The 23,614-nt window shown below is 42.6% G+C and overlaps 3 protein-coding genes across 4 annotated transcripts in view; 1 reads left to right on the top strand and 2 right to left on the bottom strand.

Moving 5' to 3' along the window:
• Positions 1–1,838, bottom strand: part of zswim6 (zinc finger SWIM-type containing 6) — a 43,088-nt gene extending 41,250 nt beyond the window's left edge. For both annotated transcript variants that reach the window (XM_022757699.1, XM_022757698.1), the window contains exon 1: positions 1,406–1,838. In XM_022757699.1, coding sequence (XP_022613420.1) covers positions 1,406–1,838 — 433 coding nt within the window. The remainder of the gene's footprint in view (positions 1–1,405) is intronic.
• A 4,010-nt stretch (positions 1,839–5,848) lies between these two features.
• Positions 5,849–9,039, top strand: smim15 (small integral membrane protein 15). The gene is made up of 2 exons (XM_022757786.1): positions 5,849–5,922; positions 7,799–9,039. Exon 2 carries the CDS (start codon positions 7,830–7,832, stop codon positions 8,052–8,054), a length of 225 nt encoding a protein of 74 aa, XP_022613507.1. The 5' UTR covers positions 5,849–5,922; positions 7,799–7,829; the 3' UTR covers positions 8,055–9,039.
• A 413-nt stretch (positions 9,040–9,452) lies between these two features.
• On the bottom strand, positions 9,453–23,604 carry ndufaf2 (NADH:ubiquinone oxidoreductase complex assembly factor 2). Its single transcript, XM_022757785.1, has 4 exons — positions 23,375–23,604; positions 13,335–13,424; positions 12,256–12,296; positions 9,453–10,481 (listed from the first exon to the last, which is right to left on the bottom strand). The coding sequence occupies exons 1-4, from the start codon at positions 23,487–23,489 to the stop codon at positions 10,239–10,241; spliced, it is 489 nt and encodes a 162-aa protein (XP_022613506.1). The 5' UTR covers positions 23,490–23,604; the 3' UTR covers positions 9,453–10,238.
• Between the last annotated feature and the right edge of the window lie 10 nt (positions 23,605–23,614).

Here is a 23,614-nt window from a genome sequence, read left to right as displayed (position 1 = left end):
CTCTCTCTGTGAGCATGCAGGATGAGACTGACAGCCCGTGTAGACGAAGACACACACATGCACACACAGACGCATGCACAATCCCCCTCTGTGTTTATCAACCCCCCACACACACTGACACACATTCTCTTTTCTCTCTCTTTCACACACACAAAAACACATGCACAGCCACAAAAAAAATGACCCTCTCACCCTCTGTGTCACTCTGAATGACTATTTTCCAAAGCATAAACACACATACATCTCTTCATTGACGCCTTGCACTTTCTATTTTACCCTGAGCTGAGTGTTTAGCTTCCTAAAGCTCCAAAAGAGTGAGCACATAAATGAGCCTAATGCTGGGGAATCTGGTAAACAGGCCAGAGAGGGAGGGAGAGCTGCCTGCCTGTCTGCTTGCTCCATGGCTACTATTGTGCACTGCACATTCTCTGAGCCCACAAAAGCTGAAGCCATCTCCACACAGATTCTTTGGAGGGATAGTAAGCCAAGAAGAGAGAGAGGGAGAGGGAGCAAGGGAGAGAGATAGAGAGGGTGAGGGAGGGAGGAGGAAGAAGATCATGCATAAAATCTTGTTTGCAGAATGCATTAAGATTCTGATGAACTGGGGAGGGTAATGGGATTAGAATCCTGAACCGTTTCCAAGGGTGGGGAGTCGGATTGACAGCTGAGTCTATTGCACTGACGAATGCAGTGAAATATTGTGGCTCTGGCAAAGGCAGCCAGCCAGGCAAAAGAGGCAGGCAGGCAAGCAAGCAAGCAGGCAGGCAGGCAGGGGGTTGCTGAGCCTACAGCACCTCTGTTTACTCCGAGCTTTACCACAAATAATGTAGCTGAGAGAAAGAGAATGCATCTTTGCCGTTACTGGCTGCCTATAGCTCGGGCTTTAACTGAATATTGGGATGGCAGAAGAAAAGCTTCAGTCTGTCTCACAAAGGTGTTTGGCAAACAAAACAGAAGCACTGTGGCTTTAAATCACCGTCCCTCCCACCCTTTCTAAATATCGTCTATTTAGCCAGCGGTGAAAAGATATAGGGGGCTTTTGTCTGCGTACCCGCTGGTGGGGGCATGGAGAGCTGGAAAGACACAAAAATAGGAACAAAGTACTAAGCTTCCAATTGGGATGGCTCTGGGCGATTCAATGCGCGCTGCTCAGTGGGCAAAAACAAGGAGAAGTGGGCTACTATTACGGGCTTATCTGAAAATAGGCTATTCTCACACAGCTATAGGGTAGAGACTGGTGTGGAAATACCCTGCATTGTTTATAATAGACAAGGCTATGGAAGGCAAACACAAGCCCTTTAAAAGTCTGGCACGGTTCCATGGAAAAAGGCAAACAGTGCGAGTTAGTTGTTTTGTTTATTACAGACTGTGTCCCTGCATTATTGTAACGTTATAGTCCACTCACCGACTTGCAATACGTTGTCCACCCAGCCACCCTCTAGCAGAGTGACACCCCGTAGGAAAGGCAGCTGGGTCTCGTCATTATTGTCCCCGCTAGTTCCACTTTCCTCTCCTCCGGCGTTGAAAGAGGAGTACATACAGATCTCCTTCTCGCTTCTCGGGAATGACCAGTATACGATCCTCCGCTGGACGGGCTCCGGGATCCTCTCGAACCGCTCCTCCACCCTCTGGAACGGCCACTTCTCCGCGACTCTGCGTGCCGCGATGTCGAGCAACGACTCGGGGTTGTGCGTTTTTCCATTCCCCGACCCTCCCGGAGCGGACCCTGCGCCGCCACACAGGACTCCTCCAGCCCGCTGCCCCTGCCTGCATGCCGGGTTGTAGCCGGGCCGGCAGCAGAGCCGCTTGGCTGGGGGCTGCTGGACTCGCTCGGCCATGATCGCACCGCTTCCAACCTGAAGCGCAGTTCCTCTCCGATCATATAAACGGGATAAGGAAGAGAAAAGGGCAATCTCGCAGCGATTGTTTGCCGTACATGGAGAGACTGCCCTTATTTGGAAAGGTAGGCGGCGCCTGCGAGTTCCGTGAAGTCCTTTGTGTTGTCAAAGTAACCGGGATGGGCGGGATCCTGGAGCTCTGCCAGCGCACGAGTGGCGCTATAAAAGGAACTGGAGGCGGAATTCCCGAACGTCGGCAAATCCTTTGTGAAGCCGTCCGGGAGTGCGAGGGCGGAGCCCCGGCGGCCGACGGCCTTTGAAGTTTCCTTCTTATTTGAGTTTAAAGGCGGGGACTTAATCCAGGGGCGGTCTCGCAGTTTCCCACAGGGGTAAAAGGGGGCAAGAAAACTGACTTTTTTCCTTTGGAGCCTGTGCTACTACCCCGGGCTCTAGCTTCTTCAGTAACAACGTGATGGTTGTTTTCGAGGCTTTAGTCCAAAGGACTCTCAGCTGTCAAAGACGGAAAGGGCGTGGGAGGAGGAACATAAAGATATGGAGCTGGATATGCTTGTCCTCTGTAGTCACTTTTCTGTAGTCACTAATCAGTTATTTTGCTCAGCTGTTTGGCATAGGCTGACTTTGCTTCAGCCTATGGACAATTAATCTGAAACCAACTCTGAAAACAAGGTCGCTCTCTTTCTCTCTCTCACTCAAACACACACATGCACACTGAATATTTAAATATTTATTTATTTTTTATATTCTATTTTAAAGGGACATTCCATAGATGTTACACATGAGGTCAGTAGGCTATAATCGTTACAGGGGCAAGGCTGGCAGGTTTTTAATTTTTAATTAATCACTGATTTGTTACAAATTTGCACCACTGACATAGGCTACAGTATCAAATAGATAATATCATAGTGTCAAAATCTAGTTTTAAGACTTACTGTTTTAGTTTATATTGTGGTTGTTTGTTGTGTTTTATTAAATGGCTTCCATTTTTTTCTGTGTGTCATGTGTCTGTTAAGACACAGAAAACCTCAGGCAAGGTAGTATTATTCCATCATAGAAGATCTGTAAGGCTACAGCCAATAATAACTTTCAATATCAGTAGTTCTGACTATTTTCTGACTTTTTCTTTAATAATCAATTGATTGTTCAGTGTATAATATTATTGCTTTAAAAAGATATTAATTGACTTATCAATTAAGCTCTAGTAGGACTACTAGTTGGTTTTTGGGTGCTTGAGGAAATACGGGGGCCCTGTAGCTATCAGGGTTATGTTGGATTGGGGTGTTGAAACTTTAAACAGAAAGTTATTTAAAGGCTCTATCAAGCTGTATTATGTGAAGTGTAGGATCCAAACGTGTGTTCTGGAGCTTGAACCATACTATTGACTTTAGATCTTGATATCTGGCCCAGTGATCCATCAATTTTGATCATTCTTTTTTAGTCTCCCGCAACTTTATGAAAGTGCAACACTGACTTGCTGAGAACCCCTTTAAGACTGCGTCTGCATCTCATCATGTTCTTTGCTCTTTACTCAGTCCAGTAATTGAGTCTATCAACTTGCAACAGAAAAAGCAAAAATCAAAGGCTATTGGAAATTCCTCAAGGACTGGCTAGACTAGTGGTTTTTCTTATAATCATTATGATTCACGCCACCAGTGGAGCTGGTTAACTATAAATTGTGGTTCAGTCATTTTATGGTCTACCCCCTCCCTGTTTGTTGATAATGTTAGCTCCATAGCTGTCTTGAAAAGGAGGCCTACTTCTGTAGGAGGGGTTAGGGTGCGGCTGCATTGCCCACCGTCTCCCAGCCTGATTAGACATGTAGCAGAAGCTAATAATTATAATCAGATAACAAAAAAGCCACCAGATTGAGGATGTTTTTCTAAATTGTCTATAAAAGTTGACCAAAACTATGCTGGTAAACCAGAATGTGTGTTTGCAATGTGTCTGTCCTCTGCATGTGTTCCCAGCTGCCCCTCTCCTTCCTCTGTGAGTAGGTCTAAAAGGCTGGCCTTTGAACTGCTCTGAAAGTGATCCATGCCGTATGGACAGAGCAGATGTGGCCTAACCTGATTTGGTTTCAATACTTCCCCACAGGAAGTTCACAAAGCCAGCAGGTCCTCCTTTGTTATGTTAGTCATCTTTCTCAGAGGGCCAGTGGAGCCTTTTGCTGTTTTTATACACTTATTGCCTTATCGTTTGCTTTATTCTTCAGACAGAGCAGTTCCACACATGATTAGACGTTTCAGCAACAGCTAGATGTCATGTGAATCTTTATCCAGTAACAAAGTGGAATATGTTGATCAGTTTTGTAGAGTTTTGTATAGTTAGTCTGGTATTCAATATTTGACTTTAATCATTATCCAGCACAAAGGGTTTTATAGCATATTCATGGCACACATTCAGATTCTTTCTTTGGGGAAACCTGACAGGCAAGAGAGTGCTATGCCCAAACTTTTACAGACAGTCGAGGGAGTTCACCCGGCAACTATGTGGTCACAAACAATTTGGTAAAAAAACGGATCATGATATGTCAAACACATGTTTCATTTAATTTCACCGAAATTCAGGTTCTTAATATACCACTCATCTTATGCCACCTGTTCATGTCCCTAAAATACTTATATTTTTATGACTAAAAGAGGACGAACAAAAACAATAACAATACAAATAGTGTTGTTGCCTTTCTATATTTACTACATTTCTGTTTATATTTATTACTGCTGCTTTCACCCACTCTTCTGCATGTCCTTGTATTGAGTGGTTTGCTATATTTTACCGGAGGTTCTTAAAAACTCTGTGCTCTTCCTGTTTGTTAGGATATTAATATGCATAATGCTGCATATAAACACTAAAGCATCTTAAATCTGTATAACCACTGTACAGTTACACAATTTGTAGGGTACAATATTATAGTCAAAATACAAAATGAAGTACTGCTTAATATTAAGTTTTCTTTTTACAGTTCATTTGGCACATTAAGCCATAAAGTTTGTGTGACCATATAAGTAACACAAGTGACTTTAACACAAAGCCATGCATTTTAGTAAAGCTTGATCACAAGCTTGGCAAAGTGGACAACTGCCCAGGGACTCTAAAAGCCCCAGGGTTACTCCATATCATTTGAGTCTTTAAAATCTAGTTGTAAAGCCTAAACTGTTTTACTTTATGTTGAGTTAATTTGTTGTAAAGTTGTTCTTTTTAATCAAACTGCTGATATTTTTTTCTGAATGTCCAGTAACTAACACACAGAACACTTGAGGCAAGGTAGTAATACCATAATAGAAGTACTGTAAGGCTGCAACCAACAATTTTCATTATCAATGAATTTGACTGTTACTTTCTTTGATAATCAATTGATTCTTTGGTGAATAAAAATGATATAAAAAAATAGAATAGTGAAAAATACCTAGCATTATTCCCTGAAGGTAAATTTATTAAAACTTTCTTTTGTTGTTTGAAAGTCAAAAGCAAGAAATAGCAAATATTAATCTATAAGAAGCTGGTACCATTGAATCTTTGACATTTTTACTTAAAAAAAAAAAAAAAAGTAACAGAAAAAAAGACAATAATTAATTGATTGTTGAAATTGTACCCAATTAATTTTCCATCAGTACACTAATTGATTGATCATATAATTATTACAGCTGTAGGGAATTGGTTGTTTCAAGTTGCTTGGGGAAACAATGAAACTGCCATATAGACTAAAGTGGGGGTCAACAGGGGGCCAGCAACAAATTTTTGCCCCAGGAGATTAATCCAGCCATGAATGTTAGGCTGCCATAATCAGCGAAAAGGTAATAGTTGTAGCAAACTCACCAATGGAGAGAACTATGAGTGCCTTGATGTTAATTTCAGGGCTGTTGGTGCAGGAGGAGCATGTCCTGTATTTTGATGGTATATTAGGCCAGGTTTTTAGGCTAAAGGACTACATTTCCCATACTTTAGGGAGAGCCTCATATCCAATCACGAGTCAACGATAATTTGAGACCTCACCGGTTTCACTTCCTGAAGCAGGGAGGAGCTGGAACTTATCGTCGTAGACATAAGCACATATCAGTGCATTTTGGTAAGTTTTTTTTTATTTAGCGTCTTTTTTTACCACCACTTAACCAACACGAAAATATAAATTCATTGTATGTCACATTCACACGTATTTTGCTGCGCTGTTTCGTTCTCGAGTCCGTGCTCTTGCCAGTTCAAGTTAGGCCGTTATGGATGGGTGGCGGGTTAGCTGACGGTGCTAACGGTATTTGAAATGCAAGTCTTTCATCCACATCTCAGAAATTCAGGTCTAATCCAAGTGGCAGACAAAGCGAATGTGTTAGTTCAGCTTGTTCATACGAGGCTGTGGCCAGAGTAAATGGTTTGTAACCGGTTTGCCTGTGAATACACCCAACATATGCTAGCTGCGCCTCGATCTGATGCTACTTAGCCATTGGTCATAAGCAGGTTAATGGGGGACTGTGTGGTCACAGCAGCAATAACTTTATAAAACCTTTATAAAAGCATACTAATGACTCGATTAGTGGATACAATTGTTATAACTGAAGCATGATGGAAATTGCAGTTAATGTAGCTTTCTATGTTAGCTGGACCAACTACAACGTTAGTTATTTACAAGCCTACTTTTCATTATTATGTGATTATCACTGGACTTGTTAAGATTTAGATGTTTATTGTGTAAAATCTACCAAGTTACTATTGTTGGTTTTGACGGTATTGTGACAAATTGAATAAAACACTCATTAAGTCAAGTGTTTTCCCAGAAAGAATTTCGAAATCCTTGAGAGGACCAAATTCAAATAATTCCTAATGGTTCAAGTTTAAATATAGTATCAAATTCCAGTCTTGAAGTCAAAGCAGCCATATTTTCCTTACTCTCTTCATTATGCTCTTTAAAGTTTTGTTACTCATCAAAGAGAAACCCTCGAATATAACGTAAGAAGTCCAGTTGCTTGCTACTAATATTTTTGCTTATGTTTAACTTCTTAATCTGGCTGCAAATAACGATTTTTTTTATTATTATTATCAAATTATCTACTGATTAACAGCAAATATGAGAAATGATTTCTTTAAAAATGACAAACGATTTTTCAACTATCAAAATAGTGCAGATCTATTTTCTGTTGATCTACTAATCAATTAATCAACTGATTGTTGCACTAATTTGTCAACTGGCAGAGATTTGGCTACACTTTTTTTAATACAGTATTGCTATATGTAGTATTAGTAATATTCTTAATAACGCCATTCCTTTAATATCTTTGGGTGTTTAAGGTCATTGTGGGAAGTGTTGGACATCAATGGGCAGGATTGCTTTATAGAAATACTTTTTTTCTTGCATCATCACTTGTCAGGTATTAAATTTGCTGATTAGCCAGAAAGGTTGTGTATATCTGGTTTAGGGCTACAGCTAATGATTATTTGAAATTAACCTGTATGTACATTGTTTTTTCAGTTGTTTAGTTTATAAAATGTCAGAAAATAGTTAAAAACAACACAACTATCACAATTTTGGAGGCCCCAGTGTAATGTTGCCAGATTTCAGAGGGCAGCCAAGCCTCACATTTGAGGAGCATGAATCAGCAAATGTTAGGTATTATTCTTTGAGAAATGACTTTAACAGTGACTCAGCTAGCAAAAACTTAGAGGCTAAGTTTTCTGTTGATTTAATAGTTTCAACACCACTCTGGTTGTTTTTATCATTCAACAGTATCTAAAACAAAATTTTTTCAGAAATTGTACTATGTCAAGGTATATTACTGACAATGTGATTATGAAATGGCATACACTGTAAGGGTAGATTTCATCCATAACACCCACTTTCTGACACCTAAAATCATTATTGGTATATGGTCCTAAGATTGCTATATTCATTTTTTTCATACATATTAGACAGCTCTGGCCATTAACTCCTTTCTTTCCTGTTACCCCCTTCTCAGGTCTGAATATTCCTCATCGTTGCTGACCAAGATGATTGACGTTCGTGCATGGGCAGAGTATGTGGTGGAGTGGGCTGCCAAAGACCCCTATGGTTTCCTTACCACTGTCATACTGGCTCTCACACCTCTTTTCATTGCCAGTGCACTGCTGTCCTGGAAACTGGCCAAGATGATCGAAGCACGTGACCGGGAACAGAAGAAAAAGCAGAAACGTCAGGAAAACATAGCCAAGGCAAAGAGGACCAAGAAAGACTGAGCCTGTGAGGGCAGGATGAGGGCATGAAAAAAGGAGGAGCAACCACCACGCTCACAGCCCTCCTTATTCCAAATAATGACACAGTGCCCTTCCCTGTCCCAGCCCTACTGTCAGCACAGGGCCACCATGCCTCATGTCCTGGGTAGGAGGAGGGACACTGGCCCCACAGGCCTAACAGTGCTGAGACGGACAGGACTGCCCAGAGGAGGCTCATCCCAGTGGGACTTTGGTCAGCAAGAGCACAGTGGTCATCTGTAAGAAGTTTTTATGCAGAGATCTGCTGATAATATTGTGCAGCTGTTGCAACACCTTGCATTCCATTGTTAGCATCCCTGTTCTGACGATGTAATGAGCATACTGGAATTTTTTCTCCAAGTCACTTGCAAAATATCAAAATTATTACTTTCTAATTAATAAAGTTTTCATGGTTGATAAGAAAATCTAATTTCCTCTGTGTGGATTGAACAGCATCAGAAGTGCTTTTAATTCAGTGCACATAAAAAATATTCACCCCCTCATGTTTTATGATATTGTAACACTGAACTAGAGTGCATGTAATTAGGCTTTTGTGTACTGATTGACAGAAAAGACTTTAATGTCACAGTCAAAAAGAACTATAGCGTGAAGACAGAGGAACATCTAAACAAGTCAAAAGAAGGAAAGAAAATTTTGGAGGCACTGACTATTGAACACAATAGAGGGAGGTCAATCATAAAACCAGACAAAATATGTAACGGCTGTAAAAGGCCAACATGCTGCCAAAGGTGCCTTTATTAAATATTGACTTGAAGAGAGTGAACCATTTTGGCCAGGATTTACTGTTATGCATGTTTTATACACTATGTTCTTTATGTTTTATACACTTTGTTCTTAACTTAGATCTACTTGCCTTCAATTTGATAAGACCCCCTGTTTATTAGTATTAAAAATGAATTACATTCACTGTGACTCAGTGTTGTAAGATAATAAAACGTTCAAAAGTCCAGTGGGATGGATCGTTTTTATAAGTACTGTAATTCTAAGTACTTGTGAGCCTGTAAAGAAGCAGTTAAAACCCATAATTCTAAATACAGACAGGTGAACAAACGCACATTTGTTTTCCCTTTTCTTCCTCATGACGTTTTATTCATCCCTTGGTGCAGAGTATTGATATCTCCTGAGAGCATTTAGAAAAACATACATGAGTAGGACGGCCATGTTTTCAGCTGCAGGATCTCAGCTTATGTTGCTTTTTTAGCAAGTGCTCAAGCTGCTCTTTTAAGCTCCTTTCTTCACCAACTCTGTTGCCAACATAAACTCTGACCTCCGGTGAAAGAACTTTGTACTGCGGCAAAACAGTATACTGTAACATTACTCATGATTTTAACTTGTGATTTACAGTCAGCAGACGCCACCTTCTTGATAAATAGAAACATTAACAGTATTTAATGTAACTACAGCCTCAGTGCAACAGAGTTCAATTTCAAGTTAAAAGATCTTCTCTACTTAATTCCCACAGCATGTACCTTTCCACATGCTTTAACAACATTATTTCTTTTCATCTTCACACTGGCAAAAGTCTTTGGACAGAATGAAATCTGAATGAAATCTGTTACACTTTTTAGGTTTAGCTCAGTACAGAGTTGAGTTCATACTGATTCATTAGAGCTGATTTATTTATTATAATTAATTAGAAAATATTTCTAACAGTATCCCTGAAACACATTTGTTTTTTGTGCACTTAATAATTGATGAAGTACAACCACTGCAGTTTTTCTTCTCTTTACTAACAAACTTTTCACTACATTAAATTACTGTTGTCCCATATAGTCATCTTTAAGATGAGAGATGGATAATCTTGTGTATATTCAATATATACTGAGGGACCAGAAAAGTAGGAACCCCTGTACAATGTAATGCAGACCAATAAACCAGCTTTGAAATAAATACTTCCTCTGTAAAACATATAATGCTCAGTTATTTGAGACTGATTCAGAGATGAGTTGATTAAACTCTGGTAATTTCTGAGGTTATAGTTTGTGGTGCTGCTGATTTGGATTGGATTATACTGAAAGGTGTCTCTAATATTTAATCTCCAAGTCTCAACTATATCAGTTTCACAAAGGTAGTATTTATTGCAGGGCTTTTCTATTGGATTGTATTACAGTACATTACAACGCAGTCTCAGTGTATGTGGATGTCTGTCTACTTCTTGGAAGTGGGCATCCAGGAGCCAGGCTGGAATGTGTTTGCGGTGCTGGTGGGCTCTTCCGTGATCTCCTGCTTTCCGAAGCTGGTGGCAGCTGCATGGCCTTTGGCCACAGTCCTTGCAGGGGTCGCCACCAGACCTTCCTCATACTCCTTAGCCTGTAGGGCCAGATCCTTCTCCTCCACCTCTTTGGCCTTCAGCTTGATCTGCTCCCTGTAAGTCTCATTCTTCAGCAGCTCCTGTAAATTACACAGGTGGACATAAAAGCATATATTCAAGACTTTTTAAGAACTTTTAAATACCACATGCTATATAACACTTTTTTCATGGTTAAATAATGATGGAAAACCTGAAGGAGGGATATGGCCTAGAATTGTTCTTTAAGTATATTAATTTATTGACATTCATATCACATTTTCCTCAGTACTTCCTGGTGATATAATTCATCAATTAACATGACCTGGGCCCAGATAAGTGCTAAAAGATCTGTTAATTGATTAAAAAACAATTCATTAAGTTCATTTAAGTTTTTGCTAAAATCAACACCTCCCCATCATGAGTCATAGAGGTTCCTACCTTGTTTTTTTGTTTTTATTTTTTTTTTTTTTACAGGTTTTACAGTGCTGACTGAAACCCCACAAAAAGCATGAAACATCACAACAATACTACTTCTAGTTGACAAATGGCAGGCAAGAAAAACATTCAATACTTGTCTTCTGAGTCTTTTCTTCTGAGGGAACTGAATTCTTGTAAATATTACATCCTGCAAACATGAACCAGTGATCATTTCCGCTCCTTAATCAACTACCCCTGTTTTGTCTTAGAGCAAAGCACAAACCATCAGCTGCTCACCAGTCAAAAAGCAGAGGAGACATGAAGTTGCACTCAGCAGCTTCCAGGAACAAATGTGTTTATGCGTCAAGTATGAAGTAGGGCATTTACTAGAAAAAGAACAAGTGTGCTCAGTTAACCTATATTGGTCCAATAAACCCTGGTTAAAAATGTAGTGCTTGGAACGGATTGGTAAACTAACGTGACAGGAGGCATCCGTAATATAAACAACCATTCCAACTCATGGAAACAATTATAACCTGAACATGGTCCACCAGTGGAATAGTTACCCTCTTGAGCCACAGCTAGTGTCCAGTGATGTTAGCCTCTCCCTAGCATGGGAAGCCAAAAAGGAAGGGAGGACTGGGCATAATGCTGTTGTGTGTTGGCAGAACTGAAGGACTGGAAAAGAGAGGGGGAGAGCCGTGGCCAAAAAGCCCCGCTTTGGGGATGGAGACAAACATACTGAGCTGCTTTTCCAGCCTGTTAATGACAGGATTTAATCCAATCAATTTATGTCGGCTTGGACCGGGAAGAGAGGGAGCGTGACAAGGGGTAGGGTAATGTGCTGGGAGTGAAGCCTTGGCCACATCAACACTGTCCAGCTGTCGATGGCAGCTATTGGGCAGACGCAAGGCAGAAAATTGGAAGAGAATGTTCTGGCAATAGAGGCAGGGGATGGCATTGGCCACTGGCAGGGACAGAGGACAGAGAGATAGAAAGAGTGCCTGGGTATTGGCCTTCCAAGGGATTTCCTATAGACCCACATTTTGCTGGCCAAATTATTTCCAGCATTCTCACATTTAAAGAGCAATAAACCCAGTGAGAGGTACACGAGGGGAAAAACTGCACTCCTTCACCATTCCCATCTCGGAGACTGCCAGAAATAAAACACAAAAAGCCGAGATGCAGGCTTCTGCTGGAAAAAGAGAAAGTAAACTAGGACATGGTGTCAGTGAGCCCCTTGTTCAGAGGCTGTCTTTGCTCTCAGTCTCGCCATCAATGCACTTCAGCTGCTGTTTATTTTAACACCTGTCCCCCAAAGTTCCTGGATTCAGTTCGAAACTGTAAGATAAAACAAATCAAAGCTTCTCGTTTCCATCTTTGCTTCTTTCCCTCCCTTGTAACCATTCCCCCAGAGTCCAACCATCAGCACAGCGGGGAAGCTGGGGGGAGACGTACCTCGATGGAGGGGGGCTTCTTCCGTCTGCCTCGGATCCAAGCTGGAGAAGGAGGAGGAGGAGAGAGGAGTATAAAAAAAAAAAAAAAAGAGAAGAGTGAGAACACCCACACAAACATACGCTGCACAAACAAAACCTGCAGTCATATTTAAAGGCTGCAGCTATAGCGTCACTGAGTTTCAGGGCACTACAGTAGCTCAGTGCAACTACTGAGTACCCAAGCTAGTTGAGGGAGTGTATCGAGGGTTTGTTTTGTTTCATTTCACTTAGCGAACTATAGGGAAAATGTGGAATGGTAAAACATCCAAGCTACACACATGATGAATTGAAAACACTAATACTGCTTTAGTCTATGCAGAGCAGGGCCACTGAGTGCCGTGTCTCAGAAGAGAAAGTGTGGATCCACTCTGATCTCTGAATTTGAAAGTACACTCTCCGTCATTCTCCATCAATACCTCTGTCCTTCTTTCTCCTCCTGAGTAGAACTGTGTCTGTCTGTCATCTCGTCTTTCTTTTTTTTTCTTTTTAAGGAGCTCTATTTTGGCTGAGCTGGCTGCACAGCAGAGCAGGTTAAAGGGAGCCAGAACGAGAGAGAGAGAGAGAAAGAGAGAAAAAGAGAGATTTTCTAACTCTTCCTCCAGCTAGCACAGGGATTCTGGGCCTCTTTTATCCCTTTCTTATTTGCATCCTGATGAAAATGCATGAGGGATGGGGCGAAGCAGGATGAGGGGTTTAAGGTGGATAAAGCCAGTCTGAGACAGAGGGAACAGTTTGTATCCAGTTGTAAGAAATTTGAAACACTATTTTATGGTACGGTTGTATAACACCAGCAGAAGGCGTCTTTGATAAAGTCATGAATACGCTTTTCCCAACCCCCATCTCGCTGTATGAAAAAAAAAAAAAAAAGAAAATCAATGGATTAGCTTAGGTCCCAATAGATGCAGTCATGAATTTGTTATTCCATTTTATTTGTGCAGTATTTTATGCACTCTGCTGGGTATCTCTTTTGTTAACATTGTCATTTATCCATGTTAGTGATAGTTAAAAGTATGTAACAGTGATGCTGCAGTCCAGACTTACCGTCCCACTCCATCGGTATGCTGCCTTCAATATATTCATATTCTGTAGGATTGGCTGCCACCACCATTCGCTTGGCACGGACGAGTCTTCCTGGGAAACCAGAAGGAAAAAAAAAAAACAAAAAGAGAGAGAGAAAGACAGTGAGAGGGAGCAAGAGTGAGACAGAGATGCTCAACAATGATGCATACAAAACGCAAAGGAATACAAACAAACACAAAAGAGGCGCAGACACAATGCTTTACGTCTCCTGCTCGCTCATACACACAGACACAGACAGACGTACAGACACACAAATACACAGAGGGATGACAGCACTGTGACAGGCCATGGATGATTACCTCGTGGCCCTCGGGCCCTTCTCCTCAGATCTCGCTGAGTGGCTCCAAATCTGGGCTAAGCCTTTATGCAAATGAGCCTCCCTTTAACCCAACCAACCACAGCCCCCCTCACTGACAACCTCTTCCAATCACAGCACTCTGGCTAACAATGCCCTCCAAAATCAACATCAAGCCGAGCAGGAGACAAAAGAGGTCAGATATCACAGACAACAGGAGAGGTACGAGCTGCATGGAATATTAAGTGCTCCTTTCCCTATCTGTATACAGCACAACGCTCGCTAGCAGCAAGGCCACCGCCAATTATTTTGGTAGAATCTGCTGATTAGGCAAGTTTGGCATGCCACACGATGACATGAAGACGGAGATAGCAGGGGGGGGGGTATAGACAGAATAAGAGAGAGCAAGAGATTTAAAATAAGAGCCAGTTGCGTTGCGTCTTTGTGTGGTGCTACAGAGCTTCATACAGTGTTCACTAATGACAAGTGCTGTGTTTTCATAGTTTCTCCTCGCAGGTAGCCTGGATGTCCATCCATCGCCTCCATCCCTCTGAGAAATGATGAGGCAAGGAAGGAGGAGGCAGAATGAGGGAGTGAGAGAGATGGAGAAAGAGAGAGAGGGAGAGAGTGATGATGCATGGCAAACATGGCTAGGAGGAGAGAAATGGATGGGCAAGGAAAACAACACGCTCCAAAACACAGACAATCTGTCAGGATTCCATCACCGTTTCTCCGCAGCTGACTGGACATGGACAAATGGAGGCAACCACCTCCATGCACACCGCAGACTGATGGCCTTAATGTTTACTTCAGCCATAACAGATAGCTATGGCACAGGAATAGATGAATGATGGCACTCAGAAGAGGTGTGAGTATGAGAGGCTGCGTTGTTGCTCTGCTTGTGCCTTCTTCACTTAAGTTCATTTGTTTGGTTTTAAACTAACTCCAGTGAAGGCGAAAGCATTCTGTAATCATGTCTTACAAGGATGATTCTTTTCCATACTTTATCCAGCCTATATTGTAATCAGGTCAGCTAATTAGGCTAGTATTGCTTTGGTTCTGCTTTGGCTCCCACTAGATTGTCACTATAGGGCCTCACAGGCTCCAGCTCTGGAGCTTTAGTTTCCTGATATCCAGGTCTGAGGAAAAACACTGCATGACCTCACCTTATCTAAAAACACATTTCTATGCTTGTCACATTTGTTTACATGTACGTCTTAAAATGTCTTCTGAGAAACTGTTTCCTGGACCCCCCCCCCCCCCCCCACACCAACACACACATACACACACATAACAACATCAATAACAACAACAACAACAGAACTAAAAACAACTGCCAGCAAACAAAAGGTTATGTTCTCTAGGAGGCAATACTAGCAAATACATTTAACACATTTGCTAATTATAAACAGATCTTATCCATATTTGCATTGGGTGTGGGTGGCAGCAGACCAAAAATGGCACAATTATGTTACAGTCCCCACAAGCAATGTGCTTAGCTACATCTAATGCCTAACTAATAGGCATGAACAGAGGCACCCACTTTTTCCCCTTGTCTACATCTCTCTTCACTAGGTAGCATCTCCCCCTCTACTCTCTGTCACACTCCAACATGGCTCTCCTCTTGTCTTGTTGCTTTTACAGCATGACTAAACCCCTTCCACCATGGCTTTTATCCTTGGATTTGAATAACAAATACAGTATGTACATATATTTATGAAACACGGCTGATCCTCCCACCACATACACATTGGGAGGAGGCTTGTCAGTCTGATTGGGGTGAATCTCGCTCTCTTGGTAATCTCTGATCTGGGACAACTGCGGAAAAAAACACACATGCCAAGGCTATACTGTTTTTACAACAGAAGTACTAAAGAATCACGCCAGCTCTCTAAAAAGATTGAGAAAAATGAAATTAACAATACAACAACAACCACTTTACTTGCGGACGTGTGGTTTATTAAAGAACACACCGTATATACACGCCTAATCTTTGCCTAATGTAGCATAACAGAATTGGCTGGCCAAGCACATTGTTTGCGTAGTGATTTCTCACCTCAAGGGGCTGTCGGCAACCAACAATTACTGTCATCACCAATTAATCTATGGATTTTTTGTTTTACTTAGTCTTTTTATTTTTTTCAAATCAAACAACCGACCAAAACACAAAAACAAAGAAAGACATTTAAGCATCTACAGATGCTTTTTAAATGAACAGATTTACAATCAGGTCTTTAAAATAACTAAGTCCATCAGTTAGTTAGCAGAGGCCAAGGTGGTTGAGGCCAATGCTTTTTTTTTTGCAATGGTATAAAATCAAGAAAAGAAATGAACCCTTTACATTTAACACATGTACAAGCAGTAGAACATACTAGTAAATGTTACAGCTGTTCAAATCACAAAACAAAACACAATGCCAATACAAGGCATTGTCTTAAAAACATATCTATTATTTATGCATTACATACTTATGTCATCTGAAATCACAAATTTGTGTCAAGAAAGTTTCCTTCTGTGTCAGCCTTAACGTTTGGAAAAAAGTATTCAATTTCCACTTATATGAAACACAGCTATGTTACGTTCAGTTGTATTTTTACTTTAATAAAAAAAAAAATCAATCATGATCACTTAATTAGCACTAGAGTCACTAGCTCAATTTTTTACTGAATTGTGTAGTCTTAGTGTTAGCTTCATGGAGTCTGTATCTGACACATACAGACAGTCATCGAACTGGGTGTTTGCTATCTTTCTACTTCACAGTTCAGACCTGTGCCCTCCTTCTCCCCCACCTACAGATAGAGAGAGATGGAGTGAGAGAGTGAGTGAGAGAGGGAGGGTGGGTGAGGTGGTGGTGGTGGTGGGGGGGGTTATAAGGGTGTTAGGAGCTCTCGATCTCAGTGGGCCCCCTTGTGACAGGTCTGCCTTCTCATCACTCACTAGGGGAAACCTACTTACCAGTCGAACACACAGACACACAGACACACAAACACACACACACACACACACACACACACACACACACACACACACAACTGGCTAGAGAGCAGGCAGATTAACCTGAGGGACAGGAGCGAGGACGCTGCCTCTTACCGTGAAGGACAAACGCAGCACTGCGTTGGAGAGGGGGAGGGGCCAGCGGCAGGAGGAATGAAATCCCACCACATAAATATTCATAAACCATCTCACCTGTCTGAGCGCGACTCATCTGTGAGCCTGGCTGTGGAACCCCGGAGGGGGGGAGGGGAGAGGAAAGGAAGGAAGGGAGGAGACAGGAAGGCAGGATGGGTGAGGGGTTGCCGTGGCAAGCTGGATGGGGAGCCAATCAAACTGCAGGTACGCCTATCCTTTCCCTTCGTTAGAATGAGATGTGATGCGCTCTGAGGGCTGCTCTTTGAACCCTGAACACACCCTGCTAAACTCCATCACCTGGTTCAACACACACATACAGACACACACACACACACACACACACACACACACACACACACACACACACACACACACACACACACACACACACACAAAATATCCAACTTTACACATCAGCTCCCAGGTGAGTACTGCTGGGGGCGACCCGAGAGGTTTTTCACCTCCACAATGTCATTCCGGGCGTCTTGTGCTGCATGTCTCTCTCACTCGGTGCTTTTCTGCCGCACTCTGTCTTTGATTACAGACACAGGCGTCATGGGAACACACGTTGATTGGCAACATCGGGGTAAAGAAAGCCCTAAAAACTCCGACAAGGCAAAACAGAATGAGCTCCAACTGGAGGACCCACGTCTCATACTCCGCACCATCAACACCAACATCTATCCTGAGAAACATCACATTCACTTGTCTCCGAACAGATTGCAATGCAGACAAAAGCTCACACTTACAACAGCACGGCATTCATCTCCGGCTCTCAATAGACAGCAGAAAGAGCAGCTTTCTCAGTCTTCATGATTGTGCGAGGCCTGACACTGCGGTGGAACAAAAAGCCGTCCTGAAGCAGCACGCCCATCAGCCTAGTTTATTCCTCTCCAGCACACTGCTCAGCTGGAGAGGGATGGGGGACCAGTATGTGCATGGTAATGGACAGCTTTATGAAGATCGAGTGATCCGATAAGCATCAGTGAGACAAGGGCAACCAGGTACCAATACTGACACTATCGCCCTCTCTCTCTCTCTCTCTCTCTCTCTCTGTCCCTCCAATCTCTTTCCCCGGAAAAAAAAAATGGAGGGGATGTGTGAGGCCTGTAACCATGGTTACCCATTAGCCCTGAGCCTAGTGATGAGGTTTAGAGGGAAAAGGCCAGCCGTTGCTTTGCATCACTTCTGGTGAGAGGAGGAGCTTAGGCGTAAAGTAGGCCTGCTGCCGCTGCTGTTCGTTTTTTTTTTTTTTTTTTTTTTTTATTCAGCCCTCATTCTGTTTGTCCCTGTTGCTGTCGATCCCGCTGAGGCTTGAGCGACTCACAGCAGAACAGAGGAGAATAATTCATATAGAAGTAAAAACATGCTGAAAAGAATACTCTGATTTCCCCTGTGTGTTACTTTTAACTAAACGCAGGCATACTTGAGGGTGGAAGGGATGCTTTAGACCCCTCTGCTAAAGACCACCCATCCTCTTGAAGTCTCTTCCCTGCCTGATGGGTTATAGAAAAGGACCGTGGCGAGCCAGGAAGTCAGTGTCCTTTGTGAGGCTGTGGAGCGATGTGACCCCCCCCCCTCCATCCTCCTTCCTCCCCGACTCCTCTGAGGCCCATGCATGTGATGTCCATACACCAAGCTGTCCACCCCTTTCTATTCACCTCCATCACTCTCATCCAACCCCCTTCCTTTTCCTTCCATTGCACCTTCAGTCCCCCCACTTTCTCTCTCCATTAACCTACCTCCACCTTCTCTCTCCCCTTCTATCTGTCTGCCTGTTCCACCCACTCATTTCACCCTCTTTCTGTCAGAAACCCTCCTTTCACTTTCACTGTCTCCATTCTTCCCCCACTCTATAATTTTACCCCATATGTCAGCATCCCCCTTGTTCTTTGTCACTCACTTTCTATACCCCACCTTCTTCTCCACCCTCTGTGAGTCTCCCTCAGCCTTATCTTTCCTCCCTTACTCCTAGCCTTATTTCTCTCTGCCTGTCTGCTTTATTAAAATATTCTGAATTGAATAAGCAGCGGCGGGCTCCAGGAGATATCTGCTTGTGTGTCGGTGTGTCTGTCAGTCTTCCTGGCTGAGTTTCTGACAGACAAGGAGCCCTGAGGTGTCAAAACATCTCGCTGGCCATCTGACCAAACAGAGACATGAATGCATTGGACAGTGAATCACATCTAAGCCAAACAGAAAAATTAATTTGATTAATTTGTTGTCTTCCTTCTGTTGGCATAATCGACTGTCTATCACTGCTCGCCAAACAGCAAATCAGGTTGCAGGAGGTAGAAATAGTAATATTCATATAATATTTGTAGGTTGTGAGACAGATGGAGTCTGAAGTTTATAAAGATAAAGGTCTACTCTAGCTAGGCGGTGTTTAATGGGCCTGCTAAATGCTTAAACCACTGATACTGGATCTAGGCCCATTTGAAATGTTCTACCATAGGAAATAAATGTTCCCGTTTTCTCATTTTCAGCATCTATCTTTTCAAATGCCTTTTTAATGAAGTAGTTAAGCCACTCCATGATGTTCCACCACACACACATACAAATACGCACTTGGCAACCAGTATACAGCAAGATGAGCTAAACCCACTTGGTTTTCCTATAATGATTAAACAACCTTCATTTAAACTCCATGCATTGCAAAGCTGCTGATCAATTAACATGATTTACTGTATTGGCTCTGGACATAGCTGTTCCATGGTAAACACTGACTTGGTGTCCTACTGTAGGATAGACCTTCCTTCATCACACCCTGGGGATGACTTGTGGCAGAATAAACAGCCATTTGGACCCTCGTCTCTCTCCGCTGTGACTCTTTCCATGGAAATATGCGGCTTGAATCAACGCTCTGATGACACACAGCCATCTGTTGTTGTGTTAAGTGTGTTAGGGCATGAAGTGGAGAGAAAACACACAATCGCAGATTTTTTTTCTCTTCTTTTTTAAATACAAAGCAGATACAAATGTACGCGCGCATACACACACATACACACCAGAGTGTGTAGTTGTTGTGCCACACGAACTCATGTATACAACCACAGATGCACACACTAATGCAACAGCACACACACTCCTCCCTCAGTCCCTAGAGTCGCCCATCCTGAAATAGCAGAACTGAGGCCTTTTCAGTTTTTCACTTCATAGAACAGAGCTGGGGAATCAAATAAATAATAGACAAAGAGAGAGGGATAGTGATAGGACGACAAGTCAATGCGTCTTTTCTCTGCAACAGCGTGGCGCACCTCTGAAGAACCTCTGAATCCGTTCCATTCTCCACATAGTGGAGAGGACCAATAGATTAAAACTGCATGGCACACACTGTTAAAATGAATGGCGCTAAAAATACATCCTTTTCACTGAGACATGAAAGGAAACTGCCTTTCCCCTGTCCAGTATTGAGCAGCCATTGATTCCAAGACAAAGGCTACACCTCCTCAAAGAGGTAAGAAAAATAGCAATCATACAGGCAATTATTTTCAAATGTGCCTGCAGCGGCCGATAATGTCAGCGCGCCTCTCTTCCTAAATAAAGGGAGGGAAGGCAGGCGTCAAAGCTGCAGGCCCACTGCTGAAGACGAATGAGCCCGTCCGCAGAATGCTTTGCTTTCATCTGGGCAGCATGACATGGCGCCCCATGCAGTGTGAGGCAGAGCTGGGCCTGGGGGACAGACGCACACAGAAAGAGAGAAGAATATAGATTCTCTATTCAGCTCTATGGAGCCGACACCAAGGCAAAGACCTTCTAAAGACCAGTGGCCAGATTGCCAGTGGCTTTCTCTTGTAGCCCTGCCATTGACAACAATCACTGGGGCTCCATGGCCTATAGCATAGCTCTCTCTACGGGGCAGGAGCACAAAGTAGGCCTCTATAGCTGGACCTTTTCTAAAGACAGAGACAGAGATTCTCTCTCAAGGTGTGTACTTCAGACCCAGGCCTTTTCATTTTGATGTGCAGCAGCATATGAGGAGAGGGGGGATACTAAGCTCTCTGCTGGGTCGAACCCTCCACACTGCTGAACTACTCTAATGTTTTGAAAAGAAATCTTCACTGGACTGGCCTCAAAGGAGGAAAATCGAAAGGCAGCAATGAAGAGGAGGGGCAAGGGAAGGAAGGACAAACTGCAGGCGAATAAAGAGGTCAACCTCAGAAGAGACTGTTGAAATCAGATAGAACACAACCACATAAAACAAGGGGTTGCCTCCTTTTACTTTTCTGTCTTGGCAACCATTAACGTTCCTCATATGTAGCCTACCACACGCAGAATTGCTTACGCCCCAGTTTCCTAAAGTTAACAGATTGAGAGAGGTAGAACATGGGAGCAGCAAAGCATGGATAAAGGTAGAGAGGGACGGACTGAGCACTAGGGATGGTCGAATAGAACAAGTAGGCAGGGTTGAGAGAGAGAGAGAGAGAGAGAGAGAGAGAGAGAGAGAGAGAGAGAGAGAGAGAGAGAGAGAGAGAGAGGGAGGGAGAGAAAGAGAGACTTCTCACTACTTCAACCACTACTCATGCTGCAGTGGAAAGCCCTGCGGTCCATGCCTTGAGGCCCTGAGCCCACGCTTGGCCTATCAGTTTAAGATCAAAAAGAGCTCGCTTTAGCAAGACATATGGACTGAATAATGCATCTGCTTTATTTCCACAAGGCTGGACGAGGTGAGTGGCATAGAAAAAGAAACAAATGTGTTTGCCATATATTTCTATTTGTTTGTTATGATTGTATATATGACTTTCTGTATGTGTCTGTTATGAGTGTTTTTGTTTGGAACCAGTTTTTTCTACAGGCCAACTAGCCTCTCCACAGCATCAGTCATTGTGATTGGACAGTGAATAAGGTAGCCTGTAGCGTGCCGGAAAATGGGCTTCTGTGATGTCTCATTTGAATAGTCTGACAGCCAGGGGTGGAGGAGCAGCCTTGTAATGAATTATAAATACGAGGTGGGCACGAGTTTCCCTACAAACTGCTGAGAAAAGGTGAAGCACAAAGTCAAGTTCAGTCAGAAAGAAACCAAGCTTGCAACCTGCTAGATGTTGGTCCATCTCTGGCAAAAAAAAAACACACAAACAAACAAACAAACAAAAAAAAAACAGCTTGGTTTCATCCTCTGAGAAAAGTACCACTAAATGTAGGCACTGTATGATATCTACTCAGCCTATGCAAGTCAAAGATAAACTTTATCTAGCTTGTATAATGTGGCACCAAGACAGGGAGATACATACAAGAATGTGTTGGTTGGATAAGATTATTCACAGATTACTGCCTCGTAGACTAGTTCTCAGATTAGACAGTATCTGGAAAGGGAGTGAACTCTGCTCAGGCACAATAATTCTGACAAATATCAGGAGACATAACACTTATAAGCCAAAGGTCCATGGCTTGTTAACCAGCAGTGTCATGTCTAGAGCAGGCAAAGGTGGTGCTCTTTGACATGTGACCCCTAACCTCTGGCATATAGTCTGGTCAGAACGCCTGCTGATAATGATTTAAGGTGGTAAAGGGAGGGGGAGGTGGGATTTCTTGCCTGGATTTATGTACACTTAATGCATCACTATGTTCCCCCATTCATGTTCAGCTATGACACATAATCACTGTAAATTTCCAAAATGTGTTTTTGTTATTATTTGGCAAAAAGCAACAAAGACTTATGTCAATATCTCTGTACCCGTTCTGTGATGCCACCAAACCTTCCTTCCCATTGCTGTGGTGAGTCATAACCATGGTCGACAGCTCACCGTCTTCCTGTCCTATACACACTTCTTTAAGACACTCTATGAGGAAAACAGGGCAACTGGAGAAGGACTCACAGTAAGCCCGGACATCAAGTCTGCAAGGCCAACGAGCATGTCCTTGGCCTTCTAGCAGTCAGAGACGGTGTGAAGGACACCATTGGCATCCCACCATGGATTAGCCTGATGACACAGTTCTACTGCTTGGCTTGAGCAATACATACTGTAGCACTGCCATGTCTCAGTAGGGATATATGACCTCCTTCTAAATCCTCATCACAGACTAATCATACTTCATCTGCAACATTCTCTTTGAAGGCCAGAGACCGTGGGGCTGTCACAACTGCACCACACTCTGTCTCCCAAAATCAGTTAAAAATCTTAATTGCAGTGAGATGCATTAAATACAGCCTAAGAAATCTTATTAAAACCTCTAAAACGACAATGCTCATATTGAGACTGTTGCGTCATCTAGTGGCACGCTTATAATACTACAAGAGTAGAAAGGGTAAAGGTAAAGTCATATTCACAACAACACATTTTAAGAGGAGAGCACCAGCAAATCGATGGAAAGCACAGAGTACATAGCTGTATGGTGAATGTTTTTGTTCTGTTACTACAATTCAGTAACAGAAGCTATATGAAAGCAAATGGTGCAGGAGCAGTTAAGCTTATGGTAGTGAATTAAATGAGACATATTGGAGTGTCAGGGACACAGCAAGTCAAAAATAAGTTTAATAACTGCTTTGTCAAGTCATCTTCATTGGCTACGTGTGTTAGCTTTGTAAACATAATCACGTAATCACGGCTGGCTATTTTTAGCAGAATATGGCTTTACCTACCTGTCCATGTCTTCTGTTCTGGGATAATGTAATATTTATTCCCCAAATGATCTGTCCCGACGTGCTCACGTATTATACCAAACGCCCGACGAAGAACTCCAGCGATCCTGCTCATGTTCACAGGACGACCCGAAGGTTTTGGGGAGTATTTTTGTGTCCCTGGTCAGCTGTGTGCCCTCTCTGAGGTGTTTATGCAAGTGTTCGTGGGTTGGGAAAGAGAACGAATAAACTGTTTTCTGA

This window comes from Seriola dumerili, unplaced genomic scaffold (genome assembly GCF_002260705.1).
Source record: "Seriola dumerili isolate Sdu_G_001 unplaced genomic scaffold, Sdu_1.0 BDQW01000290.1, whole genome shotgun sequence".
NCBI classification, from domain to species: domain Eukaryota; kingdom Metazoa; phylum Chordata; class Actinopteri; order Carangiformes; family Carangidae; genus Seriola; species Seriola dumerili.
This window is presented reverse-complemented; position numbering and strand designations above follow the sequence as displayed.

Excerpts from the sequence above, each read along its gene's own strand:
- ndufaf2 (XM_022757785.1), bottom strand. The coding sequence starts at position 23,489 with ATGAGCAGGATCGCTGGAGTTCTTCGTCGGGCGTTTGGTATAATACGT. Across the intron at positions 13,425-23,374 it reads AGAACAGAAGACATGGACAG|GAAGACTCGTCCGTGCCAAG; the intron begins GTAGGTAAAGCC and ends CTGGTTTCCCAG. Across the intron at positions 12,297-13,334 it reads CATACCGATGGAGTGGGACG|CTTGGATCCGAGGCAGACGG; the intron begins GTAAGTCTGGAC and ends CTCCTTCTCCAG.
- smim15 (XM_022757786.1), top strand. The coding sequence starts at position 7,830 with ATGATTGACGTTCGTGCATGGGCAGAGTATGTGGTGGAGTGGGCTGCC.